General features: G+C 36.8%; 2 protein-coding genes across 6 annotated transcripts in view; both read right to left on the bottom strand.

Annotated features, from left to right (window-relative positions):
* Positions 1–67: 67 nt before the first annotated feature.
* Positions 68–22,067, bottom strand: MPZL3 (myelin protein zero like 3). Of its 5 annotated transcripts, none has more exons than XM_011385381.2 (7): positions 21,636–21,704; positions 11,252–11,361; positions 10,188–10,354; positions 7,466–7,676; positions 5,640–5,805; positions 4,469–4,532; positions 68–2,854 (listed from the first exon to the last, which is right to left on the bottom strand). In XM_011385381.2, the coding sequence occupies exons 2-7, from the start codon at positions 11,292–11,294 to the stop codon at positions 2,828–2,830; spliced, it is 678 nt and encodes a 225-aa protein (XP_011383683.1). In that variant the 5' UTR covers positions 11,295–11,361; positions 21,636–21,704; the 3' UTR covers positions 68–2,827. The 5 variants fall into 5 exon arrangements, with proteins under 5 accessions (XP_011383683.1, XP_023381864.1, XP_011383682.1 ...); XM_023526096.1 differs by lacking the exon at positions 21,636–21,704 and adding an exon at positions 21,360–21,554; XM_011385380.2 differs by lacking the exon at positions 11,252–11,361 and having other exon boundaries at positions 21,636–22,067.
* A 612-nt stretch (positions 22,068–22,679) lies between these two features.
* Positions 22,680–27,887, bottom strand: part of MPZL2 (myelin protein zero like 2) — an 11,314-nt gene continuing 6,106 nt past the window's right edge. The window contains exons 5-6 of the mRNA XM_023526099.1: positions 26,181–26,256; positions 22,680–24,721 (exon numbers count right to left, since the gene is read on the bottom strand). Coding sequence (XP_023381867.1) covers positions 26,193–26,256 — 64 coding nt within the window. The 3' untranslated portion in view covers positions 22,680–24,721; positions 26,181–26,192. The remainder of the gene's footprint in view (positions 24,722–26,180; positions 26,257–27,887) is intronic.

The raw sequence follows: 27,887 nt of genomic DNA on the forward strand, positions 1-27,887 counted from the left end.
TGAAAACCACAAACCTACTCCTCTTTCATATGACCGTTCTCATTTCATATACACCAAGTAGTAGCCATAAAATGCAAAGAAGTTTATTAACTATGATGCAGTAAAGACATCAAGAGTTACAATGTCTGTGCACATGCCCCAACAGTGCATATCCTCCTACAAAAAACAAAAACCAAAAAAATCAGTAAAATGCAGCAATTAACAATTCAATAGTACAACACTGGAGTCAAAGAAATGGAGCTGCCTCTTTTGACAGCAAGTTTTGAGTTATGCAATTAAACGATAGTCTCATAGATCTTTTTAGAGCTCCCTTTGGAACCATAACTGAGTGACACAATAAGACATTCAGATTCAGGATTTGGCTTCCAGAATTTTTTTAAAGCAGGGACATGCAACATTCCTTCTTGAAGCACCAGTGCCCCATTTGGGAGCTACAGAGAACTAAACAATTCCCCAAGAAGCCTGAGGTAACAGGCCCTGTGGGAAACACAAAGCATTTTGTAAGTTCATATTTGGTAACAGAATTAAGAACTCAATGCAAAAAACTCATGAAGTAATGTAACCACAAGTAAAGAGTTCAGCAGTCAAAGAAAAATTCTAAAAGGCTTTTAACCCCTTCTGAAGCCTTCAGAACTAAATTCCCTTTCTAGACAAGGCTTGTCTCCATATGGTATAATAAGAACTTATGGAGCAGCCAAAAGAAAAAAAGATAGAAAATAGCACCTTAGAAGATATTAAAACTTTGAGTTAAAAAAAAAACTTTATCTTCCTTCTATCCTTAAAGAAAGCAGGTGTCCAAACACTGCTTCTCGCTCCCTTGAAAAAAAGCTGTGACCCAGACATCAATATAAGAGATGAAGAAGGAAACTGATAACAGCCTTATGACTGTAATATGAACACAAACCAATAAATTATCAACTTACTCTCTTCCCATGGAGGACTCTATTATTCAGTCATTTGAAAAGGACTTTGAATCATGATCAAGGCTGCAAAATAACATGACTAAGAATTCACACAGCACCATTTGTCTAAAGTGAAAAACATAACACACAGGATTAATCCTCAAAACATGCTGCAAAGGAAATTACAAGCAAACCTAGCTAAAACTGGTTCCTCATTTAATGGGATGTGGCTTTAACTGGGTTCCCATAACATCATCCCTTTCTCAGAGAAATGGGGACCCACAAAAAGTCTGCCTCACAAGTAGATCTCTATCTTTAAATCTCCTAGCACCCAAATTATTTATTCTCATTGCTCAAACCATTTTCCTCTCTGTGTTGAGGTGCCAGATTGGTCCACTAGATCAGCACTAGACAACCGCATACTTGACGAGTAGCCCAAGACTGTGAGGTTTAACCACTGGAAATGTAAACTGTTAATTCTGTCTTATCTCTTCTACTTCCTTATGTGATCAGAGGTAAATCATGTTTATTAATTAACCAGACTCTCTAATCTATGGACTATGTTAACAAAAGAGGCCAGGCCAAATCTATGGGACAGAGCTAAAAACCCAAATTTTTAAAAATAGATCTTAACAAAAACTGTAAAAGTGATTTTTTAATAACATATACAGTGTATAATGCTATAATACAGATACCTGCTAAGCTACCTAGTGAAGAACCATGGAAAGGGACCATCCTGTTGAAAAAACAAAGATAGATGAAGGGGATAATTTTTGTTTCTCACAACTAAGAAGTGAACTCTATCACTCTGCTACAGAGGACTGCACTGTCAATCTTTCCTGACATGTCATACACATTTCTGAATGGCTAACAGAAATTCTCACATAAATTAAAATTTGAAATAGGTTGCTACAGGAAAATGGAGGAAGCCGATACAAGGTACTGAATGACCAGAAGGGAGAAGTATAGGTTATGTACAACATCACTTCCTTATCTTAAGTATTATACAAAAACAGTTTGCAATTACCTCAGTTCATTCATATTTGGTGCATTTTAGAAATAAAAAACAGTTTTGAAGAATAATACAGGTTAAAAGAGCATTTCATTGCAAATAACTGGTTAAATATTCTATACATCCCCACAAAACCATTTGAAGAGTTTTTCTTGCCTCTGATCTGAAAAGTCAAGAAGGAAACCACAAATCAGTCAGCTGAAAGAAAGTAAAGTAACAAATTGCACCTGACAAAAGAAAGGACTCCCCTACCTCACCATTCCTTTCCTTAATTGTAAATTGATGACACTTTAATATTTTTAAAACCCAATCCAAGTAGACTCCTGATCCTACCAACTCGAAGGAAATTAGTGTTCTATACTCCAAATCACCCAACGTAATTGACAATGAGATAATTAAACCAATGAGTATATACTGTGTGTTAACTCACAGCTAAAAATGTTCATGGAGCAAAAAACAATACTTATCCCAAACAAACATTTTGTCTGGTAGCACATCAGGAAAGCTACAAGCTCCACTTCATTTAAAATATATATATGTATACTTATATGTATATATAGGCATCAGCAGTGTGGCCAACATTTAGGATTCTCCCTCATACAATTGGAAGATAACATGTATTACATTCAAGAGCAAAGATGAAATAAAAAGTATCTTTCTTCATTCAACTAACAGTATAAGTTATTAAAAAGGGTGGTTATGAGTCTCTTCTAAAAGTTTTTGAACAGCTTATAAATACAAAAAGAGCATTTCTTCAATAAATAAATGGGTCCTAAAGTCTTTACTGATGACTTCCGGAAACCTCCATCATTACTCTTCAGGCCAGCTCTACTTCTCCGAGAGGCTTTAGCTGCCAGTGGAATGGGATATTTTCTGTTATTAGGTCATTCTTCTTATATGATGCAGACTTTCATCAATATGTCTCTTCATAGTCTGAATCCTGGAGAGGAAAGAACAGTACTTGTGGTATGTATATGAAGTATAATGCCATAGTCAGAATTTAACCAAAGGCAACCCATTAGGATCCCCATAATGGAACCCAGCTTGGGACAACATTGATAGTGGGACGGCACTCACTCAATACACCTAAGTTCCCATGAAGCATCACAGGACCTCAATATAATTGGTGACTATTAGGTTTAGCTACCACTACCATTATGCTTATTTTTTTAATTCAAACGTGTACTCATTGCTTTGAATCTCAAATAGGCCATTAGTACTAACTGGCCAACTGCATTTTTCTAGTCCATTCATTCTCCTAGACTATTTCATACCTTTCCCTCTTTGCTCAAACTTCCAAAATCTCCTCCTCACTACTTCATTCTCAGGTGATGATCTTTCTTTCTCCCATCATGGGACTAGAGGAGTAGTCAGTAGGGAACTTCCACAAGCTCTCATCTTCATATTTACCCACTCACCTGCATCTGGGCCCATCTACTTGGCCTTCCTTACTCTTCTTACAGATATACTCTTCCTGCCTTTATCAAAGACCAACATCTTTACTTGTGCACTAGATTCTGGAGTCACTCCAGTGGTCTTTACCTCTCTCTCTTGCAGTATCTACTTTTCTTTCTCTGCTGGCTCATTTACCATCCCATAAAAATGTGCTACAATTTCTCCCATCTTAGAAAGAAAAGCAACTCAACACACACCTACCTCCACCTATTGCCCTATTTCTATGCATCCTTCCACAGAAAAATTCCTTGAAAGAGTTGTTTACACCCACTGTCACCAATAAATCTCTTAATATCCTTTCTTGGCCTTACTCCAGTCTGGCTTTCATTCCCTAGTCCATGGAAGCTGCTTTTGCCAAGGTCACCAATGACCTCCACATTATAGATCATACAATAATCAATGTTCATTTTTTATTTTACTCAACCTGACTCAGCAGCAATTGGTACAATCATTCTCTTTTCCCAAAAATACTTTCTTCATTTTACCTCCAGGATATCAAACTCTCCTAGTTTTCCTCTTACCTCACTGGACATTCCTTCTTAGCCTCCTTTGCTAATTTCTCCTCATCTCCCCAATCTACCAACTTTGGAGAGTTCAAGGGCTCAGTCCTTTGACTTCCTCTCTATGTACACTCATTACCCTGGTGGAAATAGCTCTACCAGTCTTTATCTGCTAATGACTCCTAATGTATATTGCCAGTCCAGACCTTTCTTCTGAACCTCACACCCACATAACCAATTGTTACTCCACATCTCCACTTAGATGTTTAATAAGTATTTCAAACTTAATATATCCAAACTCAGCTCCTGATCTTCTTCCTAAAACCTGTTCCACTCAGAGAATTGCACATATTAGAAAATGGCAACTCATTCTTCTAGTTGCTCAAGTCAAGAACCTTGACTCTTCTCCTTCTTTCACATACATGTGCAACCCATCAGTAAATTCTTCTGAGATCAAAATGCTTTGGAAGAAGACCTCGGTTGACACCATGCTTTGGACCTACTGGCATACCCTCTGCTGCCTCTAAGGGCAAAGGATCTCAATAAGTAAGCAAAAAGTGAAACATGAGCAGAAAGCAGAAGAAATGGCATGGGCTTACCAAGCACTCCGCACAACGGACACAAAGTCTCGCCATGCAATTATCCTCCTCCTCTTGGTCAGTGCTATAGAAACAAGACAAACCAAATCAGAACAATCACTGTCTCAGTAGAGAGTGGTTAAGAGCACAGGCATTGAAGTCAGGCCTGGTTTTAAATTCCAGTTCTGCCACTTACTAGCAGGATGACTGGGCAAATCGCTTAAGCTCTAGGAGCCTGTTTCCTCACCTATAAAATGCAGACATTACTAGCTACACTTCAAGATAGTGGTTAGGAGTAAATAAAAAAATAAATTCATGTAAAACACATACCATAGTGCCTGGCACATAGTAAATGCTCAATAGAAGCTAGTAACAATCATTCATTTAGAAATGTACTATGCATCAACCATGTCGGAGGCATTGTGCTGGGCTAGGGATAAGGACATAAATAAAGCATAGTCTCTTGAAGAGTTTACAATCTCATGGGGATGACAGACCTGTTGAAACTTAACAAGTACAATATAATACAATGTGATAACATTTTAAGGGAGTTAAGGTCAAACTGCTGTGGCAGCAAAGAGGGGGTGATTAGTTCTCCCTGTATGACTCAGGGAAACTCAAAAGAAGGGAACATTTCAACCTGGTCTTAGAGGATAAGGAAGAGTATTACAGGCAACAATGGGAGAGAGGAAGAGGATTTCATGTGAGAAAAAAGCATGCAGGGGTAGGGGTGAGGGGCATAGTGGAGGGGGTTGGGGATAGTAAGCCCTGAATAAGTATGGTACGTTTAGAGAAGAAAATAAGCTCACTGTAGCTGGATTGTGGAACAAATGAGAAGAAATGGTAAGAAACAATGCGGTTTCTTGGAATTTCTTGTTAATTTTGAAGAAATGAGATTTCCACTTCAGAATTTATTCAGAACCATAGCATCAATCTGATTTCCAAAGCAGGAAACTAGGACCATACTATTAACCTCTCCATCTCTCTCCAAATTAATATCCACAGGTTTCACTCTCAACCTTCCTTCTAGTCTGCTCAGGAGAACTATTCTCTTCTAAAAGAAATTTCACCAGAAGAACTAAACTAGACCTTGAAGAAGGGAAGGCATGAATGCAGGGGCCTGGGCACTACTCACAAAGCAGGAATCTGAAGAGAAAATGGGTTTACTGCTCAGGGCTCCAGCTGGACTTACTCATCTGAAACCTCAATAGACGACTTCTTATAGCCGGACTTGCTCCTCTTCTTCAGCCCCACAGACTTCCTCACCATTCTCACCAGCAATAAAATCACCACCACAGTTGAGGGAATAAAGACAAGAATGGAAAGAAGGGCCACAGATGAGAGCATGGTGCCAAAACCTAGAGGAGGAAAAAGAGAAGATAAAAGAGAGGGACATGCAAAAATGTTTTCTTTGACATGAGGTAAGTTTTACTTTTGCTCTTGTATTTCTTCTCATTATAAAAGGAATAAATTCAGTGTAGAAAGTATACACACACAAAAAAAAAGGAATATAAATTTACCCATAATCCTACTATTTAGGATTAACACCTTAGTATCTACCCATTCCATCTTCTTTCTAAACATATGTGAATATGGGTCTGCATATAGGGATGAGAGTGTAAATATCTTTTATAGTTTTATTTATTTTTAAAGAGGTAATAATACATTTACATAATACAAGAAACACAAGTATGTTAACCATACAATTTACTCTTTTAAGAGCAGAAAAGGGCTCTCTATATAACATTGGGTCATAAACCAGGCTTGTCTTTGTCATCCTGAGTCTGCAATGTTAATCTTCTTCCCTTTGTCCCCACTCCACCTTCTTCTCTTCAGAGACAATCAATGCAATCAATTTTCTTTTGCAACCTTTCAGAGATATTTTATTTAAAAACAAACAATATAGCCTTCTCTCACCTTTTTTTAAAAAGATTTTTATTAACATATAGCTAACATTTAATACTGTATTAATTTCAAGTGTATACCACATTCAACATTTATATGCCTAAAGGGACCACTATGATAAGTTAAAAAGAGAGTGTGTATTTTTAAAAGTATGAATCATATTTTACGTATTATTTCTAACCTCCTTTTTTACTTAATAAATGGTAAGTACTCTCGATGTTATTACAAGTTCCTTCCAGATGTGACTTTTTAAATGGCTGCATAGTAATCTGCCATACTGCATAGTTTATTGAATCAGTCCTCTAATGCAGGACATTCAACTCACTTCCAATTCTTTGAATTTATTAGTTATATTATGATAATATCCTTGTACATAAATCTTCATGTTTAGCTCTATTTCTTTAAGATAAATTTTTTAAGTGGTATTACCAGATCAAAGGGTATATACTTTTAAGGCATCTGATATTCTACTACTGTCTTCCAGAAAACTATATTAGTTTCTACTCTCACCATCAGTATGAATGTGCCCATGTCTCTGAAATTTGAGTTATTGTCTTAAATAAACCACAATGCAGTCTTATATCACTAAGTCTTTGGTTCAAATCCAACTAAGGACTAGAATGAGCACTCAATAATCAACAGAGAATAACACAGAAAAAAAAAAAGAGAGTCAGTCCTTAACCTACCCTTCCTTCTGTTTCACACTAAAAGGAAACTGCTGCTCTTTGCAACATAAGGAAATGTGCTGCCTCCACCATTAAAGGGCGTCCCCTTTTAAGACACAGGCAAAAATACTGTCTCATAACTGAGGGCATGAACAAACTAGGGAAACCAGAATGACTTCTATATCATACAGATAACAACCCTCTATTTATTCAGGGATTCATCATACATTCCACAAGACCTGTGGTCATTATGACAACATTTGAGGAATAACTTGTTTGCAAAATAAAGATGAAAAAATTCGTCCTAATAAACAATTCAGGATAGCAGAATGCTCCAATGACCAACTGGCTTACAAAGATAGGTAGCTTTGCTTATCATTGATCTCTCCAGAAAGCACCATAGTAGTCACCAGGCACTGCAGAAGAAGGTTGGTGGCAGGTAGCTTACCCCTTTCTGTGACTATTAGCTCTGTCATGGGAATATTATGGTGCACATCTGGGGGATTCTTCACAGCACAGCTGAATGTCCCATTGTCCTTTATGGTAGGGTTGCTTATGCTTATGGATGCATCCCCTTTGTATACATCTCCAACCCAGGAAATTCGATCTCGAAATGTGCCTGCTGTGGTTGGATACTGGAAGGACTGATAATGAAAAATCTAAGAAAGCAACACCATGAGAAAAAAAAATTATCTTGGGAAATGCAATGAAAATGTAAAGCTAAGTAGGTCTAAAATAAAATACAAATGTATAATGGGTTTTCTCTGTTGGACATTTTTTAAATAATTTGTTTACCTCCATTCTATACATTAAAAGATAGGTTAATGAAGCATCAGTAAAAGGCCTGATAAAAGAATCCTGGTATTCTAACTCTCAAACCCCTTCTAAATTCTCCTTGAAAGTCCCAGAACAGTAGTTCTTGACCTGGGGGACAATTTTACCTTCCAAAAGACATTTGGCAATATCTAGAGACATTTTGGGTTGTCACAACTGAGAAAGAATTGCTAATGGCATCTAGTGGGTAAAAGCCAGAAATATCGCAAATTCTACATTGCATAGGACAGCCTCCAAAACCAAGAATTATCAACCTCAAAATGTCAACAATGCCAAAGTTGAGAAATGCTATTCTAAAGTAGCATGTAATATTCATATAGTACTATATGGTTTGCAAATGATTTCCACACATTTACTCGTTTGAGCCTCATAATAACACTGAACTATACATGGGGCAGGTATAATTGTTCCAAATTCATAGAAAGGGAAACAAGACCAAAAACAAAAAAACTAAGTGAGTTACACAAAGGCACATAGCTGGTAAGTGGAAAGGGGGAGATTTTTGTTTATCCTCAAAATCAGCAGGAGGGTATAATATAATCAAAACTTTCTCAAGTTATCTATCTTGGCAATTAATAAAAACCCCAAGTCAAATGCATAATCAGTACTCAGTGAATGTATGCTGAAACAAAACGATGCTGCTTCAGATTGCGACCAGCACTTCAACACCAAAAACACCTAATTATATCTGGTGGCCAAACAAGTAGTATCTCTTATGCAAGAGTCAAGGCTTTCCTCTTTCTTTGTTTACTTGGTACCACCCTACTTAGGAACGATTGCTAAATTTTGAAGAGCAACTTGCCCAAAAAGATGATGAATTACTTACTGGTTCATTTGTTCATGTAGTCATTCAATAAATATTTACTGCACACCTACTATGTGCTAGGCACTGTGTTAAGCAAAAGGATATAGTGGGAGCCAAACAAGCACAGTCCCTGTTCCCATGGAATTTAGTCTGGTGGGAAATACACATGTTAAGAATAATATGTGCAATGTGTGTTCCAAAAGAAGTAAAGACTGTCTACCACTAATTATCAGCATCAACATAAAAGGGTTTGAAATCCCTTATTGACAAAACAAGGCCTACTGTGTGTCTTCAAGATTAATCCAACCTCTAATTCCAAGTTAAATTAGTGATAGTAAAATCTTTGCTAACTGATTAATCTGACAGAACCTGACCCACCACATAACTGCTGCATCAGGTTGTGACTTTAAAGGTCCACTAATTCCAACCTGGGTGAGCTGACTTTCTGACAAGCCTCACAGAGAACAGCACCATACAAGAACTGCTTGTTATCTGCATTTAAGGTTTCTGACCCAAGAAAATCCCCACTGCTTGCCCTGTCCTACTTTTGGCCAAGGAGGCAGAGCCAAATAAGGTCAACCGTAGTTTCCAACCACTCAAAATAAAATGAACTATTTTAAGTCTAAAGAAAAAAGGACCACAAATATAGCCTAGCTGCCTTCGCAAGCCACCTACTAGTTCCAAGCTACGTGATTTTCAATAGCTCCTAAAACAAAATTCAAAGCTATACATTAAAATCAGAGGAAGTATTTCCAATCAAAGAAACAGGAAAAACAAATTAAGGATATTTTAAAAAATACAATCTTACATACAACTATGATATTCACATTGTTGATAGCATCTATCCTGAGCTATGGTACGGATACTGTTGGAAGCATAAAAAGAAAGGTTTTTTTTTTACAGCACTACAATCTCCAATTAGACATCTGCAATGGAATTTGAACTACAGATGTGTTTTATATGTGTAACTAAAGTATTTTGCTTCTAATATTGTAAGACCATCTATTACCAACAACATCGGTCATCAACATAAGGTGATAAAAATGCAGATGTTTACGTGCTGGGAGAATATGCCAAGATAAATCTAAAGAGAACATATATACAGGCAGATACACCCAATGAGACAACTTCATATGACAGGAAACAAACAGCTTTAAGAGAAAGGATGTCTGTGACCTATAAAATTTTTCTATTCATCATTCCTGGAGGTACCATTTTCCAGTACATGGAATCTGAAAATGAAGCTGTGAAGCCACACAAAAAGAAATAAAAAGGGGAAACAAAATTAAACCACACATCCTCTGATTTTCTGACAATTTTTTCCTATAGCTTATTTGCAAAATTCTTAAATAGAAGAATAAAAAGCCCTACATTACCAAATAAATGCCATGGAGGGTAGCAAGTCATCTCCTATTGAAATAGAAGTTCATCTTCTAAGATGAGAAGGAGTGCCGGGGACTTGGAATAAAAGGATTCCAGAGCTGTTGACCACAGAAGACCCAAAGAAATTTTTTTAAAGGTATACACTTACTGATTCTGTGCGACTGCTGCTGGGAGGTCGGTATGTCCAGTCTATGGTGAGTTTGTCTGTGACAGATGAAGTCGACTTGAAAATGCATTTCAACTTGACCTGTTCTCCAACATAACCCCGAACATGGGCATCTACTTTAATCTCCAAAGAAAGGACAATGTGGACACCTAAACAAAGCAAGCCCAAACACTTAAAATGTTTTCATTTGGGAAGAATAAACGCTGTTTATTATTTTTAGGGCTCTCATCAAAAAACCATAGCAATAAATATATTCTCATACAAGCCCTAAAGGACAAGGAGTAGATATCTGTATTAATCAAAGGTAGTATTTTTGTCATTTTACAATAGTAAATCATAGAAAATGTTTGGGTAAAAAATTTAAATCTGGTCACACCAGCATTTTTCCAAATACAGACTATGGTTAAGTACAAATAAGTGAGTCAGCCCATAGCAGGCTTAAAGACAATACCACCCAGTCCCCTGACACCCACACACTCTAGGAATATGTCAGCTATTGTGGTCTAAAGAACATACCCCAAGTGCAGCATGGTTGTAATCTGAAGCTACCACTGCCTCAACCACCAGCAAAATGAGAATAAGAAATAAGCAAAGGATATTTTTTTTCAAAGAATTTTATTAAGCTGTCCCAAGGTTCTACCTAGTTTGGTTTTTTTTCTCCCTTTCTTAAAGCTGGTTAATGAATCGCACATCCATTAAAGGTAAATCAGGAGGAAGAAAACAGAACAACTTAAAGTATTCTAAAGTGTAAAAATAAGATATCACTTTTAAATTCTCTAGAGACTTACTCTTTTCAAAACCACTGCATATAGCCAACATTGACACTCCATCTACCCCAAAAGAGTTGATACTTTCTTCTGACCAATCCTCTGTTTTCAGAGAACAGTGAGTAGAAATTTATCTTCTACTAGGGAGCCATTTTTATGAAAGTAAGCCACCAGGACTTTGCTTTTCCTGCTTCCTTCTCTACCACAATAAGCCATGATTCTTCTGGCAGGCCAAAGGCAAAGAGAAGCAAGGTTTCAGAAGACAGCAAATCTACACACCATTCTGAAAAACAGCAGTTCCTTTGGTAGAGGCAGGATGCATATCCCAGCCCTATCACTTGTTGGCTTTGTGGTCTTAGCAAGTTACTTTACTTCTTCAGTTTTTCACCCTAGTGGGAATGATAATAATAGTGCTTACTTATCTTAGAAGCTTACTGTGAGGAATAAATAAGTTAAAACATGTACAGAGTAAGTGCTCAATGCATATTGGATAGCTTCATCATCATTATCGCCACCTCTTTAGTTCTGCCTATAGTCTCTCAACCTTTCCTATCACAGACAGTTATGTGTCATCCATTCCACTACTTTTACCTCGGCTGCTTTGAATCATTTTTCTCGCTCCTCTCTAGACAATCTAGTCTGCTCACATTCCTCTTAAAGGAGGAGACCGAGACTGAGCTCACAACTCTAATAAGAATCTGACCCTCCTAAAGATGAGAATTACTTCTGGGTCATCCACAGCATCCTTTCTCACTCTGCCAGGCTAAACTTGTCATTTCTTCTATGCCTTTACAAATGCTATTCTTCTTCATGGAAATTCCTCAACCCCTACTCTCTTTTGAACCCTCACTCCTGACCCACCCTACTCATCACTCAAGATCCATTTCTAAAAACTGGAAGGTGGAAATGAATGAATAAACCACACTCTCCCCATACCCGACTCCTTTATCCTAAAACATAAGTATAGTCAAAAGATTTTAAAGTATGGGTTAAGAATTAAACAGACCTGGACTTGATTTCTAGCACAGCTGCTTTCTAGCTATGAGATTTTGATCACAGTCATCTAACCTGTTCTTTCAATTTCCTCAGTTGGTAAATGAGAATAAAAACAAGACCTACTTCCTTGGATCACTGTGAGGATCTAATAAGATTAGATAAGATAACCACAAAATGCTTAGCATAGCACCTGAAATTGCAACTTTCAATAAATGTTAGCCATGATCATTAAAATAAACACCACAAACATTTAAAAACCTTCGGTAATTCTCTATTGAGCTATAGAATAAAATCCAAATAGTGACAATCTGGCCCCAAACTTCTGCTACTCCACCCACCACCCCATTCCATTCCCTTCACAATGCCCAGAATGTCCTGCCATTTCCCAAATGTACTATGTCCTTTCACACCACTGTGCCTTTCTTTGAATATGTCTTTGTCTGAAAGACCTCTCTAACCCTACCAATGCCTGGGTTGTTTTCCGCACACTACATCCTTCAATGTTCACACACTTTCAAAACCCAGCTCAAATATCAGCACCCTTGTGATGCCTTCTCAAATTCCTTGATGCAGTTCGATGCTCTTTTTCCAATGTTCTCATTACATTTAGTACATTAAATGTACTATTTCCTTCATTAAATGCAAATACCTTGAGAACAAAATTCAAAGGGAGGGGAACAAGCAGAGAGAGACTGAGAGAAAGAAATGGACAAGTCACTAAAGATTCTAGTATAGGAACAATATGTGCTCATTAGTTACCCACTCTCTTCCTAGCCCACTTTTTACAGTATTTTCAACATTCTTAAGTTCCCTACACTCCTATCTTTCCATTGCACCCATTCAGGAAAAGCTCGGCCCTAGATGACCACTCCTAGACTGTGGCTGATATACACTAAAGAAGAAAAGCCACACAACTGCACAGATAGTTACCATAAGGAAGTCATGAATTCTACCCACAGCTGAGCCCTTAATGAGGACTGATGGCCCTTAAACCAGCCCTGGTCAGCTCGTCTTTCTGATTCCTTAAACTCTATCATTCTCTTTCATTCTCTGTGTACCTCCAAAGTCCTCGTTCTCACAAGAAAATGTCTCTTCTTACTTCTCCAACAAACTCGAGCCCATACAAACTGCCCAGCCATACACCTTATTGCATTTGCACCCATCCTTACTTCCAGTCTCAAAGGGTGTGGTGTCCCTTTTCCTATGCAAGCTCAACTCCTCTGTTCAGCCCTAGATCATTCCCCTCCAAGCCTTGCTCCAGTAGAAAAATCCTCTCTATCTTCAACCTCTCCCTTTCAAAAGGGGTTCTCTCTACCCTTACAACCTCTAAACACACAGAAGTCTTTCCCATCCTTAAAAACAAATAACAATTAAACATAATAATCGTTCCTTAACCCTGTAATACTGTTCATTACCAACTACTGCCCTCTCTTTCCTTTCTAAGCCAAGTACTACATCCAACATGTCCATTTCCTCCCATCCCATCCACTTCTGGACACCTACAGCACAAGCTGGACCTCACTACCACTTCTGGTAAAGAGCATCATGTCTTCAAACCGCAAAATACAAGGGATTAGAAACTCCAATAGGTACTTTTCTATCCAGATTTTATACTCTCTCTCTCTCTGTATCAGAGACTACCTGCTCCTTGACCTTCTATATCCCAAGGCTTTCATGATCTCATTCATTCATTCATTCGTTCTTAAAACATATATTTATTGAGCATCTGTTTTGTGCCATGCTCTCAACATGAAATTAAATGTGAACAAAATAAATACACTCCCTGATTTGGAGCTTAAAATGCAGACGTTCAATACATTAACCAAACCATAATGTCTAATGACAAACTCTGATAAGTACTGTGAAGGAAAGACAAAGAAAATGGCTATGAGAACTGCACCTATTATGGTAGGGGAGCAGGGAGTGGTTAATGAAAGCATCCCTGAAAAGATACTTTTGGTTTGCGTTCTGAAGGAACGGTAACAAGGTGAGAAGAGGGAGAGTATTCCAGGCAGAGGACACAGCATATGCAAAGATCCTGTGCTAAGAAGGAGCATAGTCAGTCAAGGAACTGAAGTGAAGACATTATGGCTGCAATACAAAGAGCATGAGAGAGAAGAACGAGATGTGGTTATGAGGTAAGCAGGAACCAGATCATGCAGGACCTTAGAGATCTGGATCCTTATTCTTAGGGTAATGGGAAGCCATGGAAAATGCTTAAACATGGGACTGAGTAATGAGTTTGCATTTTTAAAAGATTACTCTAGGTAGACAATTAGGAGCAAGAGTAAATATAAGAAGATTACTTAAGAAGCTACTATAATAATCAAATGAGAAATAAAGAAAGCTTGAACTAAGTTGGTGGCAATGGACAGGGAGAGAACTAAAAAGATAACAATACTTACAAGGTAAAATTATCAAGAATTGATGATAGGTCAGATGTGGAATGTTAAGAGTAAGAGAGGTGTCAAAGACAACCCCCAGGTTTCTGACTTGGTGATACCATTCATTGACACAGGGAAGACTAGAAAAGTGCCAGGCTTTGGCAGGAAAGAACATGAGTTTTAGTTTTGATAAGTTTAAGGTGCCTTTGACATATGCAAGGGATGATGTCAAGGGGGCAATTGTTTTAGGGCAGGGTCAGCAAACTATGGATCATAGGCCAAATCTAGCCTGTGTTAAAAAGTTTTCTTAGAACACAGCCATGATGACTCATTTACATATTGTCTAGGGATGTTTTTGCACTCTCCAGCAGAGTTGAGTAGTTGCAAGAGACCATTTGACCAATAAAGCCTAAAATATTTATTCTCTGGCCCTTTACAAAAGTTTGCCAACCTTGGTTTAGAGTAAAGAAGAAACACTAGTTACAGTTATAAATCAAAATGTCATTAGTCTCCCTCCAATCAACTCTCCACACTGACTGTGCTACACACACACACACGCACACACACTTTCACATCTCTGATAGTTTCTACCAAATCTTTCTAAGCCTCCTCCTTTCCTACCCATTCCTAAACACTGGTGTTCCTTAGAGATCCACTCTGAGCCCATGGTACTTCATTCAACATATTCTCCTTGGACAACTCTATTCACTTTTATAGATTTAACAACTGCTAATAGGCTAATGATTCCCCAATCTATATTGCTAGCCATGACCTGCCTCTGAGTGTCCAAATATTACTGGATATACTCTCTTGAATTTTACCACCCTAAGATCTCAAACTGAATGTACTGAAGTTTTGTTTGTTGCCAGCTCTATCCTTTCCTCTCATCTCCTTTCCTAACAACACACAAATTTTCTTTAGATACCCACCCGTTCAAATATAGCCCAAGAGCCTAGGAGAAGATGCCTCTATCAGACAGGGCCCAGGCAGGAAACAGAAAGTACATCAGCTGAGATTTTGAAAAGTGTATAAACCACTTTTCAAAGGGACTTTTCTTTCAAAGGGACTTAGGGTCAAGGAAGCCAACAAAGGCACAAGGCTTTTACCAACCCCAAGCATGAAGGAACAAAGGGAGGAAATGGTGTTACCAAAGCTTAGTAAGAGCAGGAGCTGTAGGCCACCTGATAAAAGCTGTAGTCATAGCGGGCAGCCACTTTAGACCATGGCACTAAGACAAGGAGGGAGCAGGAAAAAAAACATCCTACCCTCCAATCTCCTGTCAATACCTCTGACTGACCAAACCTAAGTGGAACACAGAGGAAGGGAGCCCACATGATACAGTATAGAGGGTCAGCTTACCAGGGGATAGAGAAAAACAGAGAAGGCAAGTGAGTGGTTCTCATACAAGAAAAGAAAACTAAGAACTAGCAACTGACTCTCCTCCCAGCTCTGAGGGGATGACCCAGATTGGCCTAAATCAATCATTACATACAGAGGTATGCGGATAAACAACTAAAAGAAAAAATTCAAATATGTGGGGTTTGACAATTTCTGTGGTAAAATATTCCCACCATGGCTGATTGCAAGCTACAAAGGTAAAGTCTCTGAATGCTGGGTTAGGAAGAGATGTTTATAATTGGCTCTTCAGAGCTGACCCCCCACACATCATCTTCCTGATCAGAGATATGTTTGAGGTCACCATATGTGCTTTAAGTTAACCAAATCAAAGTTAAGTTGCAAAAAATTTTATTGGCAAGTTATTTGATGCCTCCATGCCTTCTGTATGTTCTTCTCTATGTATGGAATTTTCCCCACTCCTTATCTATAAGTAACTCTCATTCTTCTTTTAAGATTTAATTTTGGGGAGATGGGGCAAAATGACATAGATGATAGTGGCTTTGTTCATCTACTCTTATGACCATATCAAAGCTGTGACAGAAACATGGAGCAAACAGCAAACAGAGTTGCCTGGGGTCTAGATGAACAGAAGCCCTAAAACTTGGGAGAGAAACAAGAAATCACCCTGCAATCAGCTAGGGAGGTGGTAGGAGGGAATGGGAATGCAAAGGTGCCCAGTCTCGAGCAGCTGAGTGGGACAGAGGCTAGCTACAGCAGTGGCAGCCAGCAGCTCAAGACGCCTCTTAAAGAGGCCATGTCCACAGCCCAACTTTTGCAGTGACGGACTTGGTCACTCTGAGCACCAATGCCCGGTTGGCTGCTGGGGGAGGGGGTGTACCAGGGACTTACAGAGGGACACTGAGTTGTTGATGCAAGGGCCAGAGGCAAGGTTCTCTCCCAGGTAAAAGTGCCAGTGGATTCCATTGTTCCTCTGTTGAGCTCTTCCACCTCCCAGTGTGCAGACACAGCACCGCCATAGCTGAGACATCATCAAACTGGATAACAGAGATTACTCTGCCCAGAATATTCTGAAATTCTGCCTCCCCCAGCTCCCAGCCCTACCCAAGCCATATCCAGTTGTGTCCTTGCGAGTCCCATGTAACTTGCTGAAAACAAGCTCCAAGACCCACACTGGTGGCAACTGACCTCAGTTTCTGGTGTGGCTTCTTGAGGCAACTGTAAGCACAGCATCTGTGGATTGCTTCCTAAATGTTAACGGGTGGCCCTGGAGGGACACAGGCTGGGGCTAAACTTGGCCTATGGCTGAAACTCTCTTGGGACTCTACCTCTGGACACCTTCTTAGCCATGCTAAGAAGACTGGGAGACTTAGGAGCTTTGCTTAGTATATAGAAATAGATACAGAAATAGATACAGAAAGACAGCCAAAATGGGAAGACAAAGAAGCAGAAACCATGTGAGAGAACAGAACAGAGATCCAGGAATAATGGAGACAAGCGATTTAACAGATGCAGAGTTCAAAACACTGGTTATAAAGATGCTCAATGAACTTAAGGGAAGTGTAAATGAACTCAGTGAGAACTTTAACAAAGAGATAAAAAACATAAAAATGGAATTGGAAATTATGAAAGGAAACCAGTCAGAAATGAAGAATACATTATCTAAGATGAAGAGTATATTACAGGGAATTAACAGAGTGAATGAAGAAGAGGATCGAACCACTGATATAGAGAATGGGGAAGCCATGGTTACCCGATTAGGAAAGGAAAAAGAAGCTAAGAATGTAATAATTTAAGAAGTCTTTGGGACAAAATTAAATGTAAAGATACCCATGTAATAGGGGTACGTGGAGGAGGAGAAAGAGAACAAGAAATTAAAAGTTATTTGAAGAAATAATGATGGAAAATTTCCCTAACCTGGTGAAGGAAATAGATATACAACCCCAGGAAGCTCAGAGTGTCCCAAGAAAGAGGAACCCAAAGAGGCCCACACCAAGACACATCATAATTCAAATGCTAAAGGTTAAATACAAAGAAAGAATCTTAAAAGCAGCAAGAGAAAAACAGTTACCTACAAGGGAGCACCCATAAGACTGGCAGCTGATTTCTCAAAACTATGCAAGACAGAAGGGCCTGGCAAAAAATATTCGAAGTGATGACAATCCAGGATCTACAACCAAGAATACTTTATCCAGCAAAGCTATCATGTAGAGTCAAAGGATAGATAAAGAGCTTCCCAGACAAAAATAAACTAAAGGAATTCATCAACACCAAGCCACTATTACAGGAAATGCTGGAGGAATTTCTTTAAGAAGAAAAACATGTATCAAAATTGTTATAAAAAATGGTAATAACTACATATCTATCAATGAGTACCTCAAATAGAAAAGAATTAAGTGCTCCAACCAAAGGATAGAGTGGCTGAATGGATAAGAAAACATGACCCTTGTATATGCTGCCTACAAGAGATTCACTTCAGATTAAGACACACACAGACTAAAAGGAAAGGTGTGGAAAAAGATATTGCCTTGATGGTCCTTGAGGGTATTGAACTAAATGAAGTAAGTCAGGTAAAAACAAAAACCACATGATTTCACATACATGAGGAATCTAAAGAACAAAATAAACAACAAAAATGGAAACAAACTCATAGATACAGAGAATATTTTGAGGGCTACTAGATGAAAGGGGGGTTGAGGGAGATAGTGAAAAAGAGCGAAAGGATTAATACAAATGGATAGTTACAAAATAGTCATGGAGTATAAAGTGTAGCATAAGAAAAATAGTCAACAATGTTGTAATAAATATGTAAGAGAGAAGAGGGGTACTAGATTTAGTGAGGTTATCACTTGAGCTCTAATCACTATGCTGAAACTGAAGTTTCAGCATAGTGATTAGTTCAGTACAACTGAAACTAATATATTATTGTATGCCAGCTATAATCAAAAAACTTACTGAATTGTACAATGTAAATATGAGCAACTAATTGTATATTTCAATAGAGCTGCAAAAAAATAAAATAAATTTAAAATTTTTTAAAGATTTAATTTTGATGACACCTTTAGAAAGTCTTCCTTGTATGCTCATGGCAGTTTAAGGGCAACTTTTCTGTGCTCCTATGGTTTCTAGTGCATTTCCCTCTTAGAACCATATTCTAAACTTATCTGTTGACTTCTGTGTCTTCTGCAATGGAAACTTAGCTCATCAAAACAGAACCTAGCACATTATGGATGCTCAGTAACATTTATTCAACTGAACCACACCAACAGTTTCCTTTATATATCAAAAATTGTTACAAAATAAGCATAAAAATTACAAATTTGAGCAAATTTGGTTACTGAATTATATTAAGTACACCACTAACAAAGCTACTTATCTTCCTTTTTGAATTCCATTTTTAAGAGCATGATTTTGCCTCAGAGTTATCGATATGTAGTCACTTCACTGAAACCTAAACACTAGTTAAACAGGTCTTAAATGTATAGTTACAGAAAAGTAAGATCTGTGAACGAAGTGAACAAGTCTACATTACTAATCTATACATTAGGATGGTGGTTCCCCTTGAGGGAGAAGGGATAATGACTGGAGGGAAGTACAAGAAATGTTTCTGGAGTGCTAGTAACATTCTATATCCTGACTGGGGTGCTGGTTACCTGGGTGTGCTCAGTTTCTGAAAATTCAGTGAGCCGTATCCTTCTGATATGTACACTTTTCTCTCTATATATATTATACTGATAAGTGTTTTTAAAATCAATGGATGTAAAATAATTTGATTCCTTCATTCAAAAAATAAAATAAGAAAAAAATACCAATCCAATGTTACATTCATTCAGAAATTTTTATTCTCAGCCTAATGTGCTTATGAATATTTATCTTTTCACCTGAGTAAAAAGGCATTCTTGCCAGGTAAAAACAGCTAACAGTACAAATACTCATGATAATTAACAAAATTTTTATCTGGGAGGAAAACAAGAAAATCACATTTAAATATAAGTAATTTTATACATAAAAAAATGACAAAACTCACAATTTTGTATACCTGGTTTTCCAAAATATAAATCTGTCAACCTCTGATTCATAAAACTGCATGCTTAAATGGAAAAAAAAAAAAAGTGTAAGAACCGTAGGTGCCTAATCTATTGTTTCTACATACTTAGACTATATTTATAACTTAAGGAGAATTCAAACAAGCTAAAAATTGAATGGGTCCTATCTCTAAGAAGGAAAGACAAACACTGGTATGAAACCAAAGTATCGCATAACAGATTCAAAAGTAAGATTTAAAAAAAAGAAAGAAAGAATGAATCTTGAAAACATGCTAAGTGAAAAAAACTAGTCACAAAAAAAAAAAATAGGATTTCATTTATATGAAATGTCTAGAATAGACAAATACATAGCAATAGAAAATAGACTAGTATATGCCAGGAGCTGGGGGGAAGAATGGGGAGGAACTGTTAAATGGTAATGTGTATGGAGTTTCTCTTTGGGGTGATAAAATGATCCCAAATTGATTGTAATAATGATTGCACAACTCCAAATATAAAAACCACTGAATTGCACACTTTAAATGGGTAAATTGTATGGCATATAAATTATATCTCAATAAAACTATCATTTGTTAAACACAAATCAATTCAACAAGTACATAAAGCTCATAAAATCAGCTTTTAATGTTTGAATTATTTAGTCTGCTAGATTTATTGCATGCCAGATGTGAAATAACATCGTTTAAGAAACCATCCACCATTTCTACATTTATTTTCCTCAACAGGACAATATTTGAACATTGATATAGGAGGGTGGGGGGATTGGGATTATTTAGAGTGACAGTAGGTCAACCTAAATATTATATTGCAAAATAATCTGGCTGAAAAACTGGACACTTGTAATGACAGAGGCAGCTGGGAGGGATCAGGGAGTATGCTAGTAGCATATTAGTCACCAAATAAGTAAAAAACTTGCCAGCCTTACCTGCTGAGATTTAGAACACCCGAAGTCTTTGTTAAAGGTCCCCTTCAGAAATTCCCATTACCCATACACAGGAAAATTTTATGAAGTTAACAATTCACTCTAATGTTAGCTCTGCTAACATGATTTCCCAGAAACACACACACACACACACACACACACACACACACACACACACACGCGCGCACGCAAATAACTGCACTCTAAAATGAAGGTAGTTAGGCTGGATTGAAATTTATCCAACTTGAAAACTACATGAAAGCAAAACATCCAAATTTTAAGAACATGTCATAGTGTTAATACTGTACTTCTGATATTAGTTAATATTAGATTAAAATTTTAACAATCGATGTGCCTTTTAATTTTTTTTAATGTTATTAAAAAGCTAAAGCAGCTGCTTTTTCCTCAACAAAATGCACCTCTGTTATAACGAAATCACAGTATATCCCTCCTGTAACTAATAAACCTTTTACTTCATGGCCCTGACAATCACCTACAAAAAATAAAATTACCAAGTCATGCTTTTCTTTCCAAAAATTACTTGGACAAACTACGGAACACTAAAGTTGCCCTTTCCTAATCATGATATACAGCCCACAAAACCACAGCAGAGTCAATCACTGATTAATTCATCACAAGGCAAAGTCGGGTGCACACAAAACCGGAGACATCCGTGGTTCTACCAAGTCATGCTATCGCCAGAATACAATGCAGTCACGCGAATGGTCCAGCTCCCAGGGGCTCAAGAAAGCACTAACGAGCTAAGAACTCCACTGAGTGAGTGGTGATTACAATAAAAAGAACACTCTCCCCACACCCTCCCGCTTCCTTCCTTCCCAGAGTGTTGTGGGGGCTTTCCTGAGACCACCCTCACCCGGAACCGGAAAAGCGACCATCTTCCCTAACCGCGCCCCCCCACCGCCAGCCGGATGTGGGGCAGAGCCAGCCCGCGCACTCACCCTGAAACAGGACGCCCAGCAGTGAAAACAGAGTGTAGCTACGGGCTCCCGCTGCTCCACTGTGCTGCATCCCGACAGCTCTCCAGATGCGTGCACACCTTGTTTACCGCTCCCGGTAAAAACGCAGGTAACACCGGAAGTGACGCAAGGGCGGGAGGCAGTGGAAACACAAAATGGCGATTCAAAGTTGCCATGGGAACATGGCTGCTTTCCAGAACTACACCTGGCCTTGTTAACTACCCAGAGATTCTTTAATTCTCGTTTTTCATTCACTTTCTCTTGAAAATGGGAGAGACTACAGACTTTGGAAATTTTACTATTTATTTTTATGGTTCTTGTAGGACAAAATAATTTTGATTCTCTAACCCTGTTTCTGAAGGGTTTTTTACTCTCTACAAATATTTTATTTGAACGCCCCCCCCCCGCCCCGAAAAGATTTCTATAGATTTAGAGTTCAGGGGGACTTAGATTATACAATATCAGTTCATAGATAGATATATATTAGGCCTTTATGGTGAATTTGTGCCTTAAGTCTCTTCGTGTTCTTTTTTTGTATAGCTCTAACATAATCCAGTTCAGCATCTACCTGAATTGGTAAATTGCTGTTGACAGTGGCAATGATAAAATCATTACAGCATATAATAGAAGGTAAGAGGAACTGATATTTGTATAACTTTTACTTGGAAAAGTGAGAAAGTAATGTTTTACAGTGCTTTAAATGAAAACATAATGTCGCATTCTTATGAAAAAGAAATGGAACATTTAAAATGGTTCTGCTTTAATCATTAGTCAACCTGTTCTGGTATCTACATATATTTAACAAAAGCAAGAGGGGAACAAAAGTCTGCTAAAGCTTGGGAAAGTTTAATAACTTTCCATTTTAAACTCTCATTCCTTTACTAGACTTGAAAGCTGGTAGTGTTTGCTATTAGGAAGGTAATGGAAGAGTATCAAGTAGAATAGATGAGATTGTTCCTTTGAAAGAATCCGCAAACTAAGTAGTTTGTTGTGCCCAACTCCCAGTTATCCAAAGCAATTTGAAAATTCTGTGAAATTCCATATAGGTTTATTTATCCAGTAGAAATCCTATCCATTATTGACTTCCAGGCTGCCTCAAAGAAGATTTTCAGTGAAGGTAAAATATATAACCATCTGTGTTCTGTTAACCTGCTATGTAAAATTTCTAGATTTGTATATAAGTAAATTACATAACTGAGAATTCTTTATTACTAAAGGTTATTTACATAAATGTTTAAGGCACAATAAAAAATAAATTACAATACAAAAGTTCTCTTTAGGTAGAAGATACTGAACAACAGGACCATATTAACCCTTGAGTATTTAGCCAAGACACTGCTACAAGTTTTGCTGGGAAGACTTTCCATGAGTTTTTAACTACTTCTTCATTACACTTATGGAACATCAGGCCATCTGTTTGAAGAAACATCCAGTTTTTATATTTTGAAAGGGCGAATTATGGAGAAAAATAGAAAATGTGAATTGAAAGTAATATAAACTTTAAATCTAATTTTTAGTTTCAAACTGGGTATTGAAATTTTACCTTTATAGACAGTGCAATAGGCAAAATGAGACAGGTATGGAATGTTTTTCAGAATCAAGTTCATATGTAAATTATACCAACTTTTTTAACTATTAGGAAAAAATCAACGTTCAGCATCTTTAAATACAGATAGCCTATTTGAAAATTCCAGTTTGTTAAAAGAAATAACATCCTCAGCCCATTCAGTGAAAACTGAAAATACCATGCTACAAAGATTTTGAGGGGCCCTAAACTTTTAGATATTTTCTATCTTTTGAATAAATGCTACTGTAGCTTAAGTTTGGAAAGACTCCAGGAAACTAGACATTTTATAAAAAGCTGCCTTCTTTTCATAGCCCACTTGTAAAGTTTGCTTTATCTACTAGTAGAAGAGAAAAAAGAATAAAGTTAGTTTCATTCTGTTGGTTTGGGGATTTCTTTGCCCCATATCAAATTCTCTCTACCCAAAATATGCAAGCAAATTTGAAAAAAATAAAGGAAAAATTTAAATAATCTCTTCCAGTTCTTTGTGTAACACTGTACAAGTTATCATCATTTAGGGTTGAATGTTTTCATCAACCCTACGTTTTTAAAGTCTTAATATACTATTTCAGAACTCTTCTATTTAATGATTCCAGTCTACAAACAAATGAGCATAAACTTTGCTTTGTTTTTATAGGTAATCGAATTAGGGGAAAAAACACAGTAAGCTTAGCAGTCATTTACTGCTCAAAAAAGACCTGCACTGTTGATTGTTTTTCACAGTGCAGCAAAAAGGTGACAAGCAGTTCATCCTGAGGTGCATTTTTCAGTCTATTAGCATTTACATAATTTTTTCTAGTTGCTCAGTGATTTAGACTTGTCCTTGGATCAATTGACTAAAAAAGAAAAACTATCATCTAAGATATTAAAACAAATTCAATAGAACAAGATATGTCCTATACTTAAGGAGAGCCATAAATATCAAACTGTTCTTTAACAGTTTAAATTTAGGATTTTCTTATAAAATTTAAGAGTTTAAAAAAATAAAATTTAGGAGTTCAACTACAAAAAAATTAGGATTTTATGTTAATCAATAAAAAACAGCTGGAAGAGTTAGCTCACCTTTAATTGAGAGTGTGAGAAGGAAAAAGTAAACACTAACTTTAGTAGCAAGAGTGCTGCTCTAAAGAAACTAATATCTTAAAGGAAATGTCGTGATAGACAAATTGGCTTTTATCCCGGTTGCTGCCAATATATGTATACAAGTCATAATCCAAAAGGAGTAGTTAAGGGCAAAAGTGTAGCTTCATAGTATACAAAAGCTATTGAGAATTTGAAAAATATTTGCACTCTAAAATTAAATAAAACCTTAGTAATGGGGCTGTGTGTGAGTCTTGTGGTATCTGCTCTAGAAGGGCCCTATGCTGGCTCCAGAGAGATGTTGCTTGTCTAGGTGGTTATGTACTGCAGAGCTGGTTAGAAGACAGGTCACAAATGAAAGAGCCAAAGGTTCCATTAACTTCAGTTTATCCTAGGGTTCTTGTTCTTGGAAATCTTCAACTTCCTGAAATACAAAAGTTTAAATGGGTAATGCATTTGGGAAGAATGTAATAGGAAAACCTGGCATTATGAATTATATACATATTGTTAGAGCCATTGTGAAGGAAAATATTCTAAAACATTTGTTCTCCCCCTAATTTAACTTTTAAAAGAAGTTTCCTTGATGCTTATTAATTAGTTCTCAGAGTCAGTGTCCTTAATTCATAACCTCTGCCTTGCATGGACACTTGAATGATGCATAGCTCACTCACACATTGCTTCTCTCTTCCTACCTCCTTCCTTTTATTATAAGCAAAATCAAACTTTAAAAAAAAAGTAGAGAAGACAGGAATTCACCCATCACCTAATTTTGAAGCATTTGCCTTATTGGAGATACCTATATTTTTGGCTGATGTTTTTAAAACTAACTACTGACATTTTTTCCCTAAATAATCCAATGTGCATTTTAAAAATATGACTATTTTTCTGTATAACTACAATACCCTTATTATACCTAATAAAAATTAACAATAATTCTCTAATATCCATATTTAAACTTTTCATATTTAACACTTTCCCAATTAGCCCCCAAAGTCTTTTTGCAACTACTTTATTCAAACTAATATCCATCCAGTCAGAGATCACACATTGCACTTGATTTTGTTAGTTCATGAAATTTTTTTCAATGTAAAATAGCCCCATATTTATTTTCCATGACCCACATGTTGGAGAGTCTATTTGACTTTAAAAAGAAATAGCCCTTGGTAAAATTCTCTATGATACAAAGTTTATTTTTGGGTTTACAATAGAATCATTTCTCTCCATATTCTATTTTATAAGTCCTTGAAGTCTTTTATTGGAGCTTTAGGCTATAAAAACATGACTCTTTTTGCAAATAATAATAGTAGACCTATTTTAGAGATTAAAAGAAATTCTGATCATATAAAAAATATATATATTCTACCTTTTAAGCCTGATAAACCTGAGAACTGGAAAGAGAAAATTACACACTACTAAAATTGGATTTATGGTCCCAATAACTAAATGAAAAGACTTGAGATTAACTCCAAATAGTACACTAGTTCTTCTGTCAAAATGTCAGGCATAGCTATTGAGTCACTCTCTTAAAGCCATGATTCATTTACAATAAAACAAAACAAGCAGATATTCTTTCATTTAAAAAATATTTATTTACATATTGAGAGTTAACTTATTCTGGATGGAAAATATAACCCCAAAGCCTCAAATAATCTTAGAATTCTCTAAGCTTTAATGGTAGTAAGGTCTAGCTTAATAATACTTTGCACAAAGCACACTCAAAGGGGAAGCCATCCATAACACTAATAGGCTTTTATCTCCCTGACCTAGCTCCTCTAATTTCACTAATTCCTCTAATAGGAAACATCTAACAACATATAATATGGGAGAACCACATTAGAGACAAGAAAGCAAAGGAACAACATTAACCCATTTATGAATCTCACCATCTAAGAATGTTAGCCTGTGTCTTCTAAATAAATAGCAACCTTTTTTTCTTGGTTGAGCCTCTCCTCTTCTTTTCTGTTAGAAAGAAGCAGAAACCAGTGTCAGGTGAACAAGACACGAAGCAAGGGAGGCAAATCTTACAAAGCTTCATTTGAGGTATTTCCCCTCCACCCCACATTTTGGAAAGAAATATATATACCTGGAAGTAGATCCAAGCTCACAGAGAGCTATATCACTAGTGTCATCCAACAAATAGTTCTCATGCCTTCACATGATCCTAGGCACTTTTTAGACACTTTTCAGAATATTATTAGAAGGGAATAGTATAATTTGGGAACTCCAGGGATTTAAAGCAGACACCTTAGTTTACCATTAGTGTCTTGCATCTAAGTCTACTCACATTCAAAAAAAAAGTTCTTTTCTTGACCTAGAAGTCATCTTTATTGATTATATTCTATTTAAACCAGAACCTCAGAGTTGGGTTCATTAGGCTCCTTAAAATCAATTCTATTTACTTCAGTAAATAATTTCTTAAGAAAAAGAAATGGTACTGTGAGCACCAAAAAACTGCAACTTCTGCAAAAGAATGAATTTGAACTCCTACTTCATATACAAAAATTAACTCAAAATGAATCAAAGACCTAAATGTAAGAACTAAAACTGTAAAACTCTTAGAAGAAAACAGGCATAAATCTTCATGACCTTGGATTAGGCAATGGTATCTTAGATATGTCGCCAATAGCACAAGCAACAACAACAAAAAGCCATAAATTGGACTTCACCAAAATTTAAAACTTCTGTGCTTCAAAGGACACTATCAAGAAAGTGAAAAGATAATCCACAGAATGGAAGAAAATAATTGCAAATCATATATCCAATAATGCATTTTAGATACTCCAAAATATATAGGAACTCTTACAACTCAACAATAAAAAGACAACTCAATTTTTAAATAGGCAAAACATTTGAATAGCTACATCTCCAAAAATGATGTACAAATGGCCATTAAACACATGGAAAGCTACTTAACATCATTAGTCATTAGGAAAATACAAATTAAAACATCAGTGAGAAGCCACTTCACACCCATTGTGACTATAATCAAAAGGACAGACAATAACAAGTGTTGTCAATGATGTGGACAAATTGGAGCCCTCATACATTGCTGGTGAGGATATAATGTGGTGCACCTGTTTCAGAAAATAGTCTGGCAATTCCTCAATGAAGTAAACATAGTTACCTTATATCCCAGCAATTTCATTTCTAGCTATGTACCTAAGAGAACAAATATATGTCTACACAAAAACTTATAAATGAAATTATCAGTTACAATAGCTAAAAAGTGGGAAAAACGTGTGTCAGTCAATTGAATGGATAAGCAAAATGGGATATATACACAGTGGGATATCATGCAGCTGTCAAATGAAGTACTACTACATGCTATAACATGGATGAACTTTGAAAACATACTAAATCAAAGAAGCTAGACAAAAAAGCCATATATTGTATAATTCCATTTATATGAAATGTCCAGAATAGGCAAATCTATAGGGGAAAAAACAAATTAGTAGACGTCAGGTGGGAGGGGAAAATAGAGTGATAACTAAAGGGTATAGAATTTCTTTGGGAGATGATGAAAATGTTCTGGAATTAGTGGTGAATATTTGGGAGATGATGAAAATGTTCTGGAATTAGTGGTGAATATT

The sequence above is a fragment of the Pteropus vampyrus genome, unplaced genomic scaffold (assembly GCF_000151845.1).
Source record: "Pteropus vampyrus isolate Shadow unplaced genomic scaffold, Pvam_2.0 Scaffold705, whole genome shotgun sequence".
NCBI lineage: Eukaryota > Metazoa > Chordata > Mammalia > Chiroptera > Pteropodidae > Pteropus > Pteropus vampyrus.

Bases quoted from the DNA above. Each gene is read 5' to 3' on its own strand.
- MPZL3 (XM_011385380.2), bottom strand. From the start codon at position 21,705: ATGCAGCACAGTGGAGCAGCGGGAGCCCGTAGCTACACTCTGTTTTCA. The intron at 10,355-21,635 runs GTGAGTGCGCGG...TGCTTTGTTTAG, and splicing joins GCTGGGCGTCCTGTTTCAGG to GTGTCCACATTGTCCTTTCT. The intron at 2,855-4,468 runs GTAAGCCCATGC...TTTCCTCTCCAG, and splicing joins TCCGTTGTGCGGAGTGCTTG to GATTCAGACTATGAAGAGAC.